The sequence below is a fragment of the Lepisosteus platostomus genome, chromosome 7 (assembly GCF_059453375.1).
Source record: "Lepisosteus platostomus isolate fLepPlt1 chromosome 7, fLepPlt1.hap1, whole genome shotgun sequence".
In the NCBI taxonomy this organism is placed as follows: Eukaryota; Metazoa; Chordata; class Actinopteri; order Semionotiformes; family Lepisosteidae; genus Lepisosteus; species Lepisosteus platostomus.
The window spans coordinates 2,346,413-2,362,177 of record NC_142617.1 but is presented as its reverse complement, the minus strand read 5'-3'; the positions used below and the strand labels follow the sequence as shown (position 1 = coordinate 2,362,177).

At 35.2% G+C, this 15,765-nt stretch overlaps 4 protein-coding genes across 4 annotated transcripts; 3 read left to right on the top strand and 1 right to left on the bottom strand.

Moving 5' to 3' along the window:
• The first annotated feature begins 1,263 nt into the window (after positions 1-1,263).
• Positions 1,264-2,265, top strand: LOC148657851 (olfactory receptor 52D1-like). Its single transcript, XM_088638297.1, has one exon. The coding sequence runs from the start codon at positions 1,264-1,266 to the stop codon at positions 2,263-2,265; it is 1,002 nt and encodes a 333-aa protein (XP_088494423.1).
• Positions 2,266-8,537: 6,272 nt separating this feature from the next.
• Positions 8,538-9,527, top strand: LOC148657850 (olfactory receptor 52L1-like). The gene has a single exon (XM_088638296.1). The coding sequence runs from the start codon at positions 8,538-8,540 to the stop codon at positions 9,525-9,527; it is 990 nt and encodes a 329-aa protein (XP_088494422.1).
• Positions 9,528-10,996: 1,469 nt separating this feature from the next.
• LOC148657849 (olfactory receptor 1E16-like) lies at positions 10,997-11,965 on the top strand. Its single transcript, XM_088638293.1, has one exon. It carries the CDS (start codon positions 10,997-10,999, stop codon positions 11,963-11,965), a length of 969 nt encoding a protein of 322 aa, XP_088494419.1.
• Positions 11,966-14,763: 2,798 nt separating this feature from the next.
• Positions 14,764-15,753, bottom strand: LOC148657848 (olfactory receptor 51E1-like). Its single transcript, XM_088638292.1, has one exon. It carries the CDS (start codon positions 15,751-15,753, stop codon positions 14,764-14,766), a length of 990 nt encoding a protein of 329 aa, XP_088494418.1.
• Between the last annotated feature and the right edge of the window lie 12 nt (positions 15,754-15,765).

Here is a 15,765-nt window from a genome sequence, read left to right as displayed (position 1 = left end):
GGTTTTACTGTATATAATGGATAAAAGTTACTGGATGTGGTCTTTCAATAATTTTTTATTTGTAAACTGAAAGCAGTAGATTCTAATTTGCAGGAGCCAAATCAATTAGTATATGTACCCCTTAAGAAATATGAAACATCTCAGTGAGAATTTTATGTTCTTTGATGACACTAAATAAACTGCTGTTTTGTTTGCTTGTGTCTACCAGTAGGACATTTTGAGTGACACTGAACATTGACTGTCTTGATATGCAGATTTTCAATTTATATAATAAAAATAGCTTATGTGACATTTTGATACTATTAAATTCAAAATAAATTGCATAATCTATATATTTTTACAGTTCAAAAGCAATTGATATAATAGCAAGAGCCCAATTGTTTCTTTAAGATATCAAAGTGGCCTAAGAGTTTGTGAATGTATAGATTTATTCAAATGTATTTTTAGAATTTATGAGCAAAGTCTTGCAACTGTGTGAAGTAGGGGATTAATTAGCAGTTCTTAACTGCACAAATACATTTGTCTTAACCTGGTGGAAGGAGTAACTGGGAATTCAGCAGGGAAACACAGTTACGTGTACTCCTTCCATAACAGGAAGAAATGCCCTGTACTTGTTGAAATCTGGACAAATGTCACTTCAGTGTCCTCTAACAATTCGTCTCAGTGCAATGAAGAGAAAGATGACTGATGCTCAAGTAGACCTCATGACAAATTAAATTCTGACAATTCATAAAGTGTTGCAACATGTATATTTCTGGAGTTACTGTTACTGCTGCTTTTTGTTTGTGGTTGTATTAGAAAGTCCCAAACGTACTTCTTCTCTTAGTAACCTTCTAAAAGCCTCATACATTTTTGATGCCTCTCCAAGGACAAACAAAAAAAGAGTCTGCATACGGGGAATGTTATTATTCCCAAAGAGATAAAATGTCTATATATTTAACAGCACTTCTGATACCAGTGCCCAAAGCACAGCAATGGTGAAGGTAAGGATCATGTTGAACAGAGGTATCTTTACTGGCTCCATAGGCTACTATGCACTTGTTCTTTTTAGATCATCTTTAATGTGTAATGCTAAAGTTTTATTTCTGTGTTCAGACTTGTAAACTCTAGTAAGCTATTCACTGTTTTATTGCAATCTAGTACATATATCCTTTAAGCTTGTTTCTTTAAAGAACTTTAAAATTCAATAGTAACAATAAAATAATCTTATTAAAATGTATTTGGGTCTGTTTTTCTTAACAGGTGTCTCAGTTTAAGGGGACAATGATAATGCACAATTCTTCCGTCCCTTACTACAGCGTGTCTGTGATTTTTACTTCCTATGGCTCGCTCAGCTCCCTCCACCATCTCTATTTCACTCTTGCGCTCATGGTGTATCTTATCACTCTCGTTGCGAATATTTTCCTCATGGTGGTTATCTACATGGAGCCAAGCCTGCATAAGCCCATGTATATATTTTTGTTTAACCTGGCTCTGAACGGACTATATGGAAGCTCTGCTTTTTATCCTCAACTCCTGGACAATCTTCTCTCTGAAGTTCAGGGAAGCTCCTATGTAGGCTGTCTAGTCCAAGTCTTCTGCATGAGCAGTTATGCGACCTGTGCGTACGCAATCCTGACTGTCATGGCGTACGACCGCTACGTCTCCATCTGTAAACCACTGCTGTACTATAGAATAATCACGAATGAAAAAGTGAAGAGACTTCTAATGTTTTCTTATTTTTTTCCCGTGTTGGGCACATCTATTAATACAGTGTTGACAGCCAGACTCCCATTGTGTGAGCTGAAAATACACAGGCTGTTTTGTGACAACTGGGCAGTTGTCAAGAACTCTTGCATCAATACCAACTTGAATAATGTCTTCGGACTCCTTCTGGTAGTTATTTTTGTCATCCTCCCAATGTTCTTTGTTATTTTTACATACTCTAAAATACTGATGATAAGCCTGAAGACTTCAAAGGAAGCACAAAGGAAAGCCCTGAGCACATGTGCGCCCCATTTAATCACTTTCATCAACTTCTCCATTGCTGTTCTGTTTGCTTTGATATACAATCGCTTTGACGTGCAGCAGGTACCAGCTGGTGTCAATATCATGATATCAGTGCATTTTGTTGTGATACCTCCTCTGTTGCATCCCATTATATACGGGATCAGGACTCAGGAAATCAGGAAATGTATTCGAAAGCTGCTTGGTAAACAGGCAAGTATAACTCAACCCGGGGCTCACTTTAAGAAAGCGTCGTCAATTACTGTACCAATGTGCTAATAAAATCTGACTTTCTAAAGTTTGGCAGGAATTCAATTCACTGAGGAATATAAAAGTGTAAAAAAAATAATATGCCAGTGAAAATGACACAAGTCTACAATAATTGTGTAAGTATTTAAGGTTTGCTTTTTAATTGAAACAAAGAAAATCAGAAGGACAGTACAGGAGTTTGTTAATGTTCTCAGGTTTGGCGTGTGGAACATCTGCAATGTTTAGTGTATGATTTTGAACCATCTTGTGAAAACAGCTTTAATGATATGAAATTCCACCTGTTTTAGTATTAAGTGGCCCGTTTGTGATGGGGGGGCGTGCTGTTGACTCACAGCTCTTGGGTGGCCTTCTTTGTGGAGATGTTCTGTCTGTGCTCTCATAGTTTTTCTCCAGGTACTTTGATGTTTTGTTTTCCTCCTACCTCCCATCCTATCCAGGTTAGTTACTTTACATATGTCACTAAATTGCCCATTTTCTAAGTGTTGTGCACTGTGATGGACTGATCTCCAGTTCAAGATGTAATTCTGCTGTGTCGCTTTCCAGAAATAGGCTTACTGATGCACGATTGAAGGGTGAATGTTTTAGTATTTATTAAATGCTTAAAGAGGAAAAAAAAATTTTTTCGGTCAACAGCAAGAAAAGACATATCCTCAACTCACATAAAGTAATTATACTGTATTAGTAATGTAGACAGTAAACACGGTATCTTGCTTTATTGAAATGTGAGAACAAGTAGTATGAAAGGGTAAGTGAGAGAATGGTGTAAATGGCTTTAAAAAAGAAACTTCCTCTCCTGTGATCATTTTACAGACATCCCGGTCTAAGCAGTATCTTGTGTAACACTTTTCGTGCTCACAGCAATCAGCCTGTATGATCTATTTGTTGTCATGAAGGACATTAAACCCTACAATGCAATTTTCTGGATCTGCTCTCATTTCTATTTGATTTCTTGGGTTATTTGTAAGAGCTATGTTAATTTTTTTTTTAAACTTGCAGTGTTTTTCATACTATACGGCAGGCCAGTCAACCAAAACGTGTAGTGTTCTTCATGACTTTCAAGTAAAAAATGAAACAAATGTTTAAATGTTTTCCACTTACTGTATGAACCTTTTTTTTCTTAAATAGCCACTATGATCATTTTGAGATAAAATATGAAACTGTGTTTTTAAGAAATGAAGCTACCATTCTGCCCTGTATTTCCTCCAGGGTATTTTTTGTTTACAGAAAAATGAAACAAAACCATTACAATATCTAGACAACACTTAAAAGGGCAGACAAGTCCTTTTACCAAAAATACAATTTATGTGAATTGTAACTGACAAAGTCATTCACTCATTCCAGTAACGGAGTAAACAAGGAATGCAGCTCTTCAACATTCAAGTCTCGACATAATACGTAATAGATTAATTACAGATAAATACAATTAATTCTTTATTTTTGTCAGGTCTAATACCATACCAGATCTCATACTGTACCATGTTACTGTATGTTAAAACATAGTTATATTTTTAGATTATCTTTGTTTATGAGGCTGCAGTATTTTTTATAATTTTCTTCTGTTAGTAATACTGTACAAATGTATATTATGATAAACGGAGTTTATAACAAAAGTTCGGGAGGGGTGACAACCGTGGTCAATCGTACTCGGCTCTCAGTAGTTAGCAATCGCTCCTGTCATCCTTCCTCCACCAAACTTTATAAATACCAACGTGATTTCCTACTCTCCCTCGCGTGTGACTTTTGCATCCCACCTCCACCTCTGCAGCTACTCCTTGTCCTATGGCCAGGAGGTCAGCTCTCGGCTAAGCAGGTTAAGCCAAGATCCTCTCCATAATAGTTCAATAGCTCATCCAGCTTTGATCTTGGGCGTTGTCATTCCTAGTGAAAACATTTTGTGCTTTGTACTGTAGATCAATGCAAAGAAATGTAAATATATTAAGCTAGGACCATTTGTTGCAAAATACTTAACAATTAAGTAAACACTTAGCATAGAAATGCATGAGACTATAATTGATCATTTATTTCAGCACTACAGTTATTTAAATGTTTTTTAAAACACACATTTACAGTAAAGCTGTAAAATGTAATATAGTCTTTTTTTAAGACACATTTGACACATTTATTGCAGAGTAGATAAATTGTTGCTCTACATAAACAACAAAAACCTATATAAATTTCACTTTGTGAAAATAAGTGAATATAAGTTACTTTTTTGATGCGTTCCAAAACATGCTATATAAAATAAAGGTTATGGAAGATGGCAATGTTGATCATTGTTTATCATGAGACTTTTTAATTTTCCAAACAAAAACTATGATTGTAAAATGTAAAAATACATCATATAAACAGAAGGAAACTTATGTACTGTACTGTATGTGGCATAAACAGTTCTTTAATACCTCTGCCTTATGTTTTGTTTTTCATATGTTTATGTCCCTCTCATTTTATTCCTTTGGGAGTGGCAAGAACCCTCACCTGGATTTTAACAATACCTCCTGCTCACCTTTGTGCTGACATCTGGTCTCTGCAGTGTTAATGACAATCTGCTGCACCTGGCACTGTTTTTTGTCTCTGCACCCAATAAGCACTGACCATGAATGACTAGCTTCTAGATTTAAGCAAAACTGGATTTTGCTTCATGCTTTATTTTATAAAGCACTGCAGGCTCAGGCTTCTAGATTAAAGTCGGCTTGGAATAAAACTGTGAGTATAGCCAGGGACTCGGCACTCTGTTCTGTTCTCTAAATCTAAAATCCTCCATCACAAACAGGGTTTAGATGGAATCTCTCAAATGACGCAGTAATCACATAATTACTGGCCTCAATCAGGTCTCAGTCAGTTTGCATGAGCTGGGGTGGGGAATGATATGGTTTCCTTAGGTTAACAAAAGCAGACAGCAGATGCTGCTGCAATACCATAATTATTGCCCCCAGCCCTGATGAAAACAATCTCTAGTCTTTGTTTTGAGGCACCACTGTTCAAAATACTGCATAATGTTTAATGTAGTGGATATATGACCTAGAACTGCACCTGAAACCTGAAAAACTGCAATTGGCAGTATTTTATTCCTTTGCAAAATCTTTTTCTCTCTCATTGTATTAACATTAATTAGAGACATTTATATAACATAGTTAACACGATCTGATTTTACTACATATAAAGAATATTCCATGAAGAAGTAATGCACAGCTTGTACAGAATTCAGGCCCATAGTCATTCTGCAAAGTAATGTGGTGTAGGTAAATGCAGTTCTTGTCACAAACAAAACTGCGCCGTTTAGATTGACAAGAGAATTTTTCACTTAAATAAAAATCTTAAATAAAATACAAGCAGTTCTAAAATAAATTGTTCCTGTTTAAAGGGAACAAATGACTGTCTTTCAACCTGCACTAAAGCAGATATCTTCTCGAAACTAATACAGGTTGAAAATCCTTAATCCGAAATTCCAAAATACGAAAACCTCCAAAATCTGAAAGTTTTTTTTATGCTGACATGACACGCCACAAATGGAAACCTCTACAAAGTGCGGGATAGTTCCACCACGCACTGCTGTTGTACACTGCTATGAGTTTTCATTTTATTTACTTGTAATCATATTCAATGCTTTGTTTTTATACCTTACATAAAAGTTAATACCTTTATAGTAAAAAATAAAATACAAGTGGCGTACGTGTACTGTAACCTTTTAATCAAAACATGACATCGTAGGTGGAGACTGATATCTTATCTTTCTGATGGTATTATGTTTAAAAAATTATTAAAAATTTATATAAAACTACATTCAGGGTATATGAATAAGCTTTATTATGAAATGTAAATGGATATCGTGTTTAGACTTGGGTTCCATCCCCAAGCTGTCCCATTTTATAGATGCAATCAATCTAAAAATATTCAGAAATCAGAAAAAATCCAAAATCCGCAACACTTTCAGTCCCAGGAATTTGGGATAAGGGATTCTCAACCTGTATTTTCAAAGTAAAACCCTCTTTTTGTAGTGTGTAGTGTCAACACATCATAATGAATCTTAACTTGTTTAGTAACAAGACCTATTGTTACACTAAGAATTAAGTGATAATAAAGATTTTTAATAATCTTTCTGTTGCCTTGATAAGGCAGTATGGGCCTCTCTAAATGTAGAGGAATGTGCTTATGGGCCCCTTTGATTAGTGACATCGTAAAACTGCATCAAAGCTGAACATACTGTATAAGGATTACAGTATAGTGCAGATGGACACTATCAAGTCGGTAGTCCATTTTCTTCCCAAAACCTCAGGTCCATTGTCGAGTACTCTTTTAATTAACCATTAGATTTTCTGATTGTTGCAGTAAATAATAACTCCACATCACTACACTAGTATTTTAATAGCCTGCTCAAGCTCGAATTAAGTTAGAAAATAGGTGTGATTTGAACAGTGAGCTTCAAATGTATGTGGATGCCAGAACTCCCTGCTTTAATGACGGATGAAACAAGGAGCTTCTGCAAGTCTGCTGATAAAGGTGAAGATGAGCTTAATCTTTATCGGGGTTCTGCAATGAGCATGATATTTTCACGCTGGCAGGAAAAAATAGACGAGATTGGAACTTGACCTCCTTACCGAACTTCTGTTTGACACTTTTCTATTAAAGCCCATACCATCCAGAGTGTTCCATTCTTTTGTTGGTCATTTGATATTTTAAGTTCCTTTCCAAATGGAAAAAAATACAATGGTAATATTGTACATTTCCATATAATTTACACTAGGGCAAGGGTTATCACTTTAGATTAAGTTTTGTAAATAAGAGTTTAATAATCTTTTTACAGTCAGTTACAGGCTCAGGGTTCTGCATTATGTCACTAAATTATTTGTAGATACACTTTAATCTGATTCACCATACGCTTTAGAGTTCATACTTGCTGTACCTTACATCAATCCTTACTACAGTACATTATTAATTAGAACCCTTGCTACTTTTGCATAGCTAAACTTGTTTTATGTACTTTTGACAACATTTTATTTAAAAAATAAATATCAATAAAAAAACATAAAATGAATGAGTAGAATATTTTCTCTTTGTTATTAGAGTTCAAAATAAAAAAAAAACTGCCAAGGAAAATAAATACAGATAAAAAAAATAATCATTTCTAGTAGTGTAAAATCTGTGTAAAATCCTTTTTTTTCTATCTACGTCTTTTTTCTCAGTACCTTTAAATTGCTTAAATTCAAGTATAAAGTCAGAGATCTGTGAAACCCATCCCTTGCCCAGATTTTAACACTCCCCTATGATTTGTTACCTGCATTCTGTCAGACTTCACCTGTTACTGTCTGCTCATTGCAAGTCCTAACTGTATACTGTAGGAAAAAAATAAAACCTTATGGTTAACATTAAGTGAAAAGAATGTAGATGCAGATAATGCACCCTTCTTCTAGTGAACTTCACCATCTCTTGCATTAGCAGTGGTATAAAACTTTAAAAGGAAAGTGAAAAATTCAAACTTTATTTTTGAGCTTAGTGTACTACAGAAGGTAATGCATACCCAAGAAAAGCCCTACACTAGTATTGTCCTCATGAGGAAAGCACAGAGGACAATTTTAACATTTAAAATACTGTACCAAACCATGGCACAAAGTATGTTATATGAAAGGCATAATACAATGTATTTTAAGCTTTTTTTCTCCCTTCAGTGCAAAAATAAAATAAATAAAAATAGTTAATAAAATTAGTGAATAAAAATAAAAAATAAAAAGCCCAGCTTTACACATTGTATGTCATGAGCCTACTGATAAACCGTAAATACCTCCAAATTTAGCAGCTAAAAATGGCAAAACTAATAATGAAATATTTGAGAGCTATTTTAATGTAAATTGTTAAAGACATTGCCAGCAGTTCTGGTGTTCAGAGGTCAATGTATTTCCCCCAGCTCTCTTCCCTACGCACACTAATTAAGCTACAGTGAAAATGATGAAGGAAAAGCCTTTAACCAGGGAGCAGTGGAAACACATAACACAAGAGTGGCCACGTGAGGAGAAAGATATAAAGCTCCATCCCTAGCCCTCTCTTTACACAGCAGCTAATCAAGGCCTAACAAACGCCACGACAGATAAGGTAATGGCAGGACATTATCTGCATCAGAAGAGACAATGCTTTTTTAAAAAAAAACACAATGCAAGGCTGAAGTTCTGATTTTGTTATCATGCCTTTGTATCTTAGGTGTGTGTGTGCTTGTCTTGCTTGTTTTTTCTGCATTTGTGGAACTGTGTTTTAAATGTGCTTTATTTCACAGGTGCTTTCGCTCTGACGTTATGATCAACTCTTCTTCATCCACCTATGGGGCCCTCTTGTTTACATTATACAGCTCTCTTGACAGCCTGCGGTACATGTATTTACTTTTTTCCTTGCTGTTGTACTTTGTGACAGTGTTTGCAAATGTTTTTCTTATGCTAGTGATCTACTTGGAACCAGGTCTGCACAAGCCCATGTACATTTTTATATTTAACTTGGCATTAAATGGACTGTATGGGAGCTCTGCTTTTTATTTGAAACTAATGGACAACTTACTCTCAGGCGGTCAGGAGAGTTCCTATATATACTGCCTTGTTCAGGTGTTTTGTGTAACCACTTATGGTGCATTTACATTCACAATTCTTGCAGTAATGGCATACGACAGGCATGTCTCCATTTGTAAACCTTTACAATACTACAGCATCATGACTCCCTCAAAAGTAAAGGGCCTTTTGACTGGGGCTTATTTACTTCCTGTTTCAGGTATGTTGATCCACATTACATTAACAGGAAGGCTTCCGTTATGCAGATTTACCATCCATAAACTTTTCTGTGACAACTGGGCAGTTGTCAAGCTGTCCTGTGTAGATACGAATGCCAACAATGTCTTTGGTTTGTTTCTGACTGTGGTTTTTGCAGCTTTCCCCTTTGTTGTTGTTCTTCACTCTTATGTCCAGATACTGCTTGTGTGTTTCAAAGCTACAAAGGAAGCGCAGAGGAAAGCTTTGAGCACATGTGCGCCTCACTTGATCACTTTCATCAATTTCACCTTGGCTTCTCTTTTCTCTGTCATTTATAATCGTTTTGATTATCAGCTGCCAACCAGCATTAATGTTTTCATGTCAGTGCATTTTATTGTAATTCCTCCGCTTTTACACCCAATAATATATGGAATAAGAACACAAGATATTTGGAAAAGCATTCTAAAAATCTTCAGAAAAACAGCTGTAGATGATAAACCAAGGGTGCCAATTCACAAAATGTCCTTAGCAGCTGTGATTAAAAATTAAAGAGATTCAGGTCTCTATGGACATTTCAAAGTGCCATTAATGACTGAACGTTGAACTGTGTCTCTTTGTGGAGCTTGCAGACTCAGGGGAGACAATGTTAGTGAGTGACGACATTCTCATCCGACGTGGAAAACTACAAGTTGAAAGTATCAACAGCCCACATTTTCAGCACATGATCCTGCATGGCATTATTTATATTCTATTCCAGAATTCAGGAATAAAAGTAAGCTCTGGAATGGGGGCATAGCACAGCTGTTGGCTTTGCCAAAAAAGTGTTTAAATAGACTATGTTTAGACTCCTTGTAAATTAATTTTAAATCAAAATTTAAATAATTAGATAAATGATATTTCCACTCACACACGATTTATTTTTATGGTGTTAATATTCGAATGAGAGTCATGGAGAAATGTGTACGGCTGTATCACTTTTAAGGAACTTATACGATTGTTTATCTTTTTATTAAAGAATATTGTACCCATATTAAAGGATATTGTCCCTCATCAATTCCTTCTTATCCGATTATAGATTGCTAATTTAACAGATCAGCAAATTCCATTACAGCATACTTTACTAGACTATCAATGTTCTTGCTTACATTAAGGTTTGCTACATGGTAACTGTAAAAATAAAGTCATAGAATAAAATCATCAAAGTAACAAGTGTGCAGTCGTTTTTGTTATATCACTAGGAAATCAATCCATTGTGATTCAGCGACTAGGTTTGTGAATTTCTTGTGATGTTAAAAAAATCTACAAAAGGCCACACAGACAGGAGAGATCCTATTTAATCAACCAAAATACCAAACATTCAATTGATAATTTTTTCCAATTGGGTATTTTTGTTATTTGCATTAGTACCAATAATAAAAGTAATGACAATTATGACAATAACGTTATTGACTTTAATAATCTACTATCTCCACTTCAGCTCACACCCTCTGCAGCCCCTCACTTGAATTATATTTATTAGGTAGTTAATTTGGAATATATTTGTGATTCTTTTTTCAAGATTACCCTTACTGTTCAACTTCACTCTTCTTCTAATTAAACCCAAATGTACTCTGTTAATGAAATGTTCTCAGAGGGGGTTTAGAATAGAATCAGATTACAAAACTGTGTCTATACACTGAGGTACAAGACTGTACATATAAAACCATGCTCTCTGGCAGTCATTACTCACATCATCCTTAGCAAGGAGATCACAGTCACGGTAATGTAGTAGCAGTAAAATACATTTTTTAAATTCAGATTTTAAATTGAAATATTTTTTTTATAGTTTTACCTCCACAATATTGGAATTATTTCAGTGAATATCTTAAGTATAAATGTGTATAAAATGTGGTTGACTGTAAAGCCCATATCGGAAAACAGAACGTTTTTCAAAATTTCTCTTTTTGTCTACATTTTCTCTCTATGGTGTTTATCTGTCTCAGAATTCTTTTTTTTTTTTGACAGATTGATTTGGCACAATGAGCAACTCCTCTTCGTCCTATTATGGTACTTTAATTTTTACTTCATATGGTTCTTTAGGCAACCTAAGGTACCTGTACATTACTTTTGCTTTATTAACATACCTTCTAACAGTGTTTGCTAATGTTTTTCTCATGCTAGTGATCTACCTGGAATCAAGTCTCCACAAACCCATGTATATTTTTTTATTTAACCTGGCACTGAATGGACTGTACGGAAGCTCTGCTTTCTATCCTAAGCTAATGGACCATCTACTCTCGGATGTTCAAGGAAGCTCCTATGTTGGCTGTCTAGTCCAGGTGTTTTGCATCATTACCTATGGCACTTGTGCATATGCAATTCTAACTGTAATGGCATACCACCGCTACATCTCTATTTGTAAACCTTTGCAGTACTACAACATTATGACTCCTGCAAAAGTAAGGAAACTTTTGGCCTTCTCCTACTTCTTTCCCATTTCTGGCATATCTGTACATGTGTGGTTGACCTCAAGGCTTCCCCTGTGCAGATTTACCATCCATAAACTGTTTTGTCACAACTTAGCAGTTGTGAACCTGTCCTGTGCGGACACGAGACTGAACAATGCATTTGGCCTGTTGCTCACGACAGGTTTAGTAGTCCTGCCTTTCATTCTTGTGGTGCTCTCCTATCAAAGGATACTTATAGTAAGTGTGAAAGCTTCAAAGGAAGCACAGAGGAAAGCCTGGAGCACGTGTGCCCCCCATTTAATCACTTTTGCCAATTTCTCCATGGCAACTCTTTTCTCTGTTATCTACAATCGATTGGAACTTTACGTGCCGACATATGTAAATCTAATGATGTCATTACATATTGTGGTAATTCCCCCTCTGTTACATCCTGTAATATATGGGTTACGAACACAAGAAATTAGGAAATCTATTTTAAAGATGCTAAGTACCAGAAGACTTTTCACTGTTTCATCTGTTTCATGTCATGTAACTTCCTAGGTATACTGGATTGATACAATATACATTTGTAGAGACATATAGTAACATTTAATGCTATATAGTAATGTTGAAATCGGGACATGAATGCTATGCTATGAAAAAACACCTAATCTTTGTGAATTCTTTGACGGAAAAGAATGTGTTGTAACAAAAAAGTACTTTTGTATTCTGAAATATTTATACAACTATAGGCTTTTTAACTGAGGAAGTGTCCAGCCACTGAAGTGAATGGATGAAATCGAATTCCAATGCCAGTCCGCTCCCTCGATTGTAACAATTCATCTCCCAGCCCAGATACGCCTCATTTAAAACCAAGCAGTAAAGTCTCCTGCTTGTCATCGAAGCAGTAAGGACAGGAAGATACTGAGCTTTTCCAGTCCAGTTATAATGGTCTAACTGGTCCGTGTCTAATGAATTATACATGACAGAAAATACATTATACCCAGTAGAGAAGACAGGATCCTGGAGCAGGCAGAGAAAATCTATTGTGTCACTGAGAAAGCAAGTAAATCTATTCACTCGTTTTGCATGTATTACACATACTTAAGAAGAATAAGTAATAAGTTTATTCCCCGCTGAGAAGAGAAGAGAGAAAACACAAGGTTTCGACCTTCTTCAGGTGTGGAGTTTTTTTTTTTACCTCTGAGGACTGATCCAAGCACAATTACTGTGTGGCTAGTTTAAAAGTTTTTTTTGCAGCAACGAATTGAAAAACGCATAATAGCATAATACTACTAATGGGTTGTTTAATTTTAATTTATTTCTATTAACATTGTTAGTTTGATGTCATACATGCATCCAGGGAAAATAGTTTTGTTGTTCTACAAAAAACTGCATAGCCGGGTTTTACAAAATGTCTTCTGTGTGAGTCTGAAAATTGCTTTCGTTGTTTTGTGCCGCTGCTACTCTGTCAGTGTCACTGACCCTGATGTTTAGAAGCTTTTAGAGGTCTCTCAAAACCTGTTGAGGTACTGTAAAGAAATCAGCCTTGAGTTTTATACTTTTATTGTAAATGTTACCAAATAAATTTCCACTTTTAAGAAAAACTAATGTTTGTGCATTATTGTCATTCATCAACAGTATTAATTCCTGACAGGACATTTTATAAAATGAACTTTCAGGCTTAATTCAGATCCTAAAAATCCTTCAAGTAGAATTGTTTCCTAACTGAATCCTAACTGAATTTAAAGCACATTAAAAGTTCCAATGCAAAACAGTGATACAGTATGTAAACATATTCCAGTTCCTGTTGAAATTATATAATCAGTTTGTTCTTTATTTTATGATTTTTCAATCAGCATTTTATTTTACATTCATTTTAATTAATGTTCAGGTTCAAGTTTATTCTCATTATACTCATACACAGGTATATGGTATAACAAAATGCTATTTAGCTAGCTCTCAGACGGTAAGTAGTACAAAAAAACAATACAATTGTATAGGAAAGAACGACAGAGACAACAGGCAATGTTTAAAACATAAACATTAAACCCCGTCTTTCATTGAAAATGAATACAAATTGTTGCAATTGCACATCATACAAGATTGCTTACAAAAACAAATGTTAGAAAACGGAACATCCCATGAGATTTATGTCATCTCCATCGGGGCTGTCAGAGGCTGAACTCCTACTTGCTGACAGAGCTGGACAGCACACATGCAAGGATTCAAATCATGTGGACTCAGAAGAAACAATCAGCTTTTACTGCACAGTGAGAGAGAAAATTGAAATTTTCTCTAACGAAGAGTCAATGCTTTGTTTTAATTCTTTCTGTTATTGTTTAAAACCATCTGCCAATATTTATTTAAAGTAATCTCCAGATTTAATGTTTTGTAAATTACACAGAACAATTAGTACTTTATATCATTTCTATTTCTAGCAGTTTCTCAAAAAATGAAAAAAAAAACAAACGGTTACAGTAGGTTCAGAAACACTGTCAAAACTGTATCAAAAGTCCATACAAAAACTCCTTCTGCAAGGTGAAGCAGTGCAGTAAAAACAGTCGTAGTGTGTTCACATGCCAAGTTATAAACTTGAACCCTGAGAAGTTTGAAAGGCATTTAGATCTGAGCTTAAAAATGTAACATTATCAAGTCACATATGACATGAAAACATCGGTTCATCCTAATTTAACTGAACCACAGATTTAAGTAATAACTTATTAATTTCTCATGGTACTTGTTTTGTAGCTGCCAAATTATTCACAAGTAACCTTTTGAATATGTGAAACTAAATCTAAAATAATTTGGGAGCTAAAAACAAATCCATGGGGGATTAATTATAATTTAGGATTTAGAAATGCTTTTGAAAAATCAGCTATGAATTTCAATAAAGAATTAGAATAATATGTCATGATGACATGCTACAATACATACTGTACTTTCAAATAAAACGTTTCATCACTAATTTGTGTGGGTTCTCCCATTTACTTCTCACAATTTGAATATTAACTAAAAACCTGGTTTATATTATTTTATTCAAAACAATAAAAAAAGTCCAAACATGACGTAGCAGAATTTCATAGAATCTGTAAGGATTTTCTCTCTAACTTCACTTCCTGTAGCTAACCAAAGATGATGAAAAACTGCTCTGAAGTCCATGATGCCTTTCTTAAATAAAACCTTATGTTCGGTATTTCAAAACCAGGGCTTCAGAAGGCCTGCTAAAGGCTTTGAATTTGTTCACAGAGGAACATGACTCTCAAAGCCCAAGTGAATGTTTTCATCCCAGCTCTGTTAAAACCCCCGTAGTGCCTGAAGTTTGCAGATAGTCCTTATTGAAGAAATGCCAAAGGTGTTTATACAGAGTGTGAAAGACACACTACTTTTTGCTCATTTTTCACAGTTCTTTCAACAGCATAATTTTTTCTACTGGAATGAATTTTTAGGATTCTTTTTCTTATCTCCTGCATTTTAATCCCATATATAATTGGATTGAAAAGAGGGGGGAACAGAAGAACATCTATTGACATGACAACACACACTATATTAGGGATATTGCTCAAGTCAAACTGCTTATGAACAAATTCAAAGCAGGTGGCGATGCAATAGTTCATGAAAGTCAGTAAATGAGGGGTGCAAGTTTCTAGAGCTTTAAAGCGAGCTTCCTTTGAAGCTTTCAGGCACACTGTCAGGATCCTGATGTAGGAGTAGAAAATCACTAGAAATGGGGGAGCGATAAATACTGTTGAAACAAACAGACCAAATCCATTATTAAAAGAACTGTCCACACATGAAAGCTTGATGACTGAAACATTGTCACAGTATACTTTCTCTATGAGAGATCCACATAGTGGTAACTGAACAATTAAAGCAAAATCTATGCAAAAAATACAAACGGGGTACAAATATACAATCAATAAAAGCTGAGTGACTTTAGATGGGGTCATAATGCTGTTATACCTCAATGGATGGCATATGGACACATATCGGTCATACGCCATCAGGGCCAAAATTGAATATTCAAAGCCAATGTATGTGTGAATGACAAACAACTGAATAAAACAGCCAATCCTAGATATAGATGGGGTTTCTGATAAGAGATTGGTCATGCATTCTGGATAAAATGCAGAGCTACCATATAGTCCATTTAAAGACAAGCAACAAATAAATATGTACATGGGCTCATGGAGTTTCCTTTCTCTGGTAATTACTGTTATAAGAAGCATATTTACAAAGATGATGGAAAGATAAGCTAATAGGGTGGCTGTAAGGTAGACATACATATTAGTGCCGGTGGCCTCATAATCAGCAAAAAAGAATATGGTCACGGGGGTTGAGTTTGACATTGTAACGTTCTT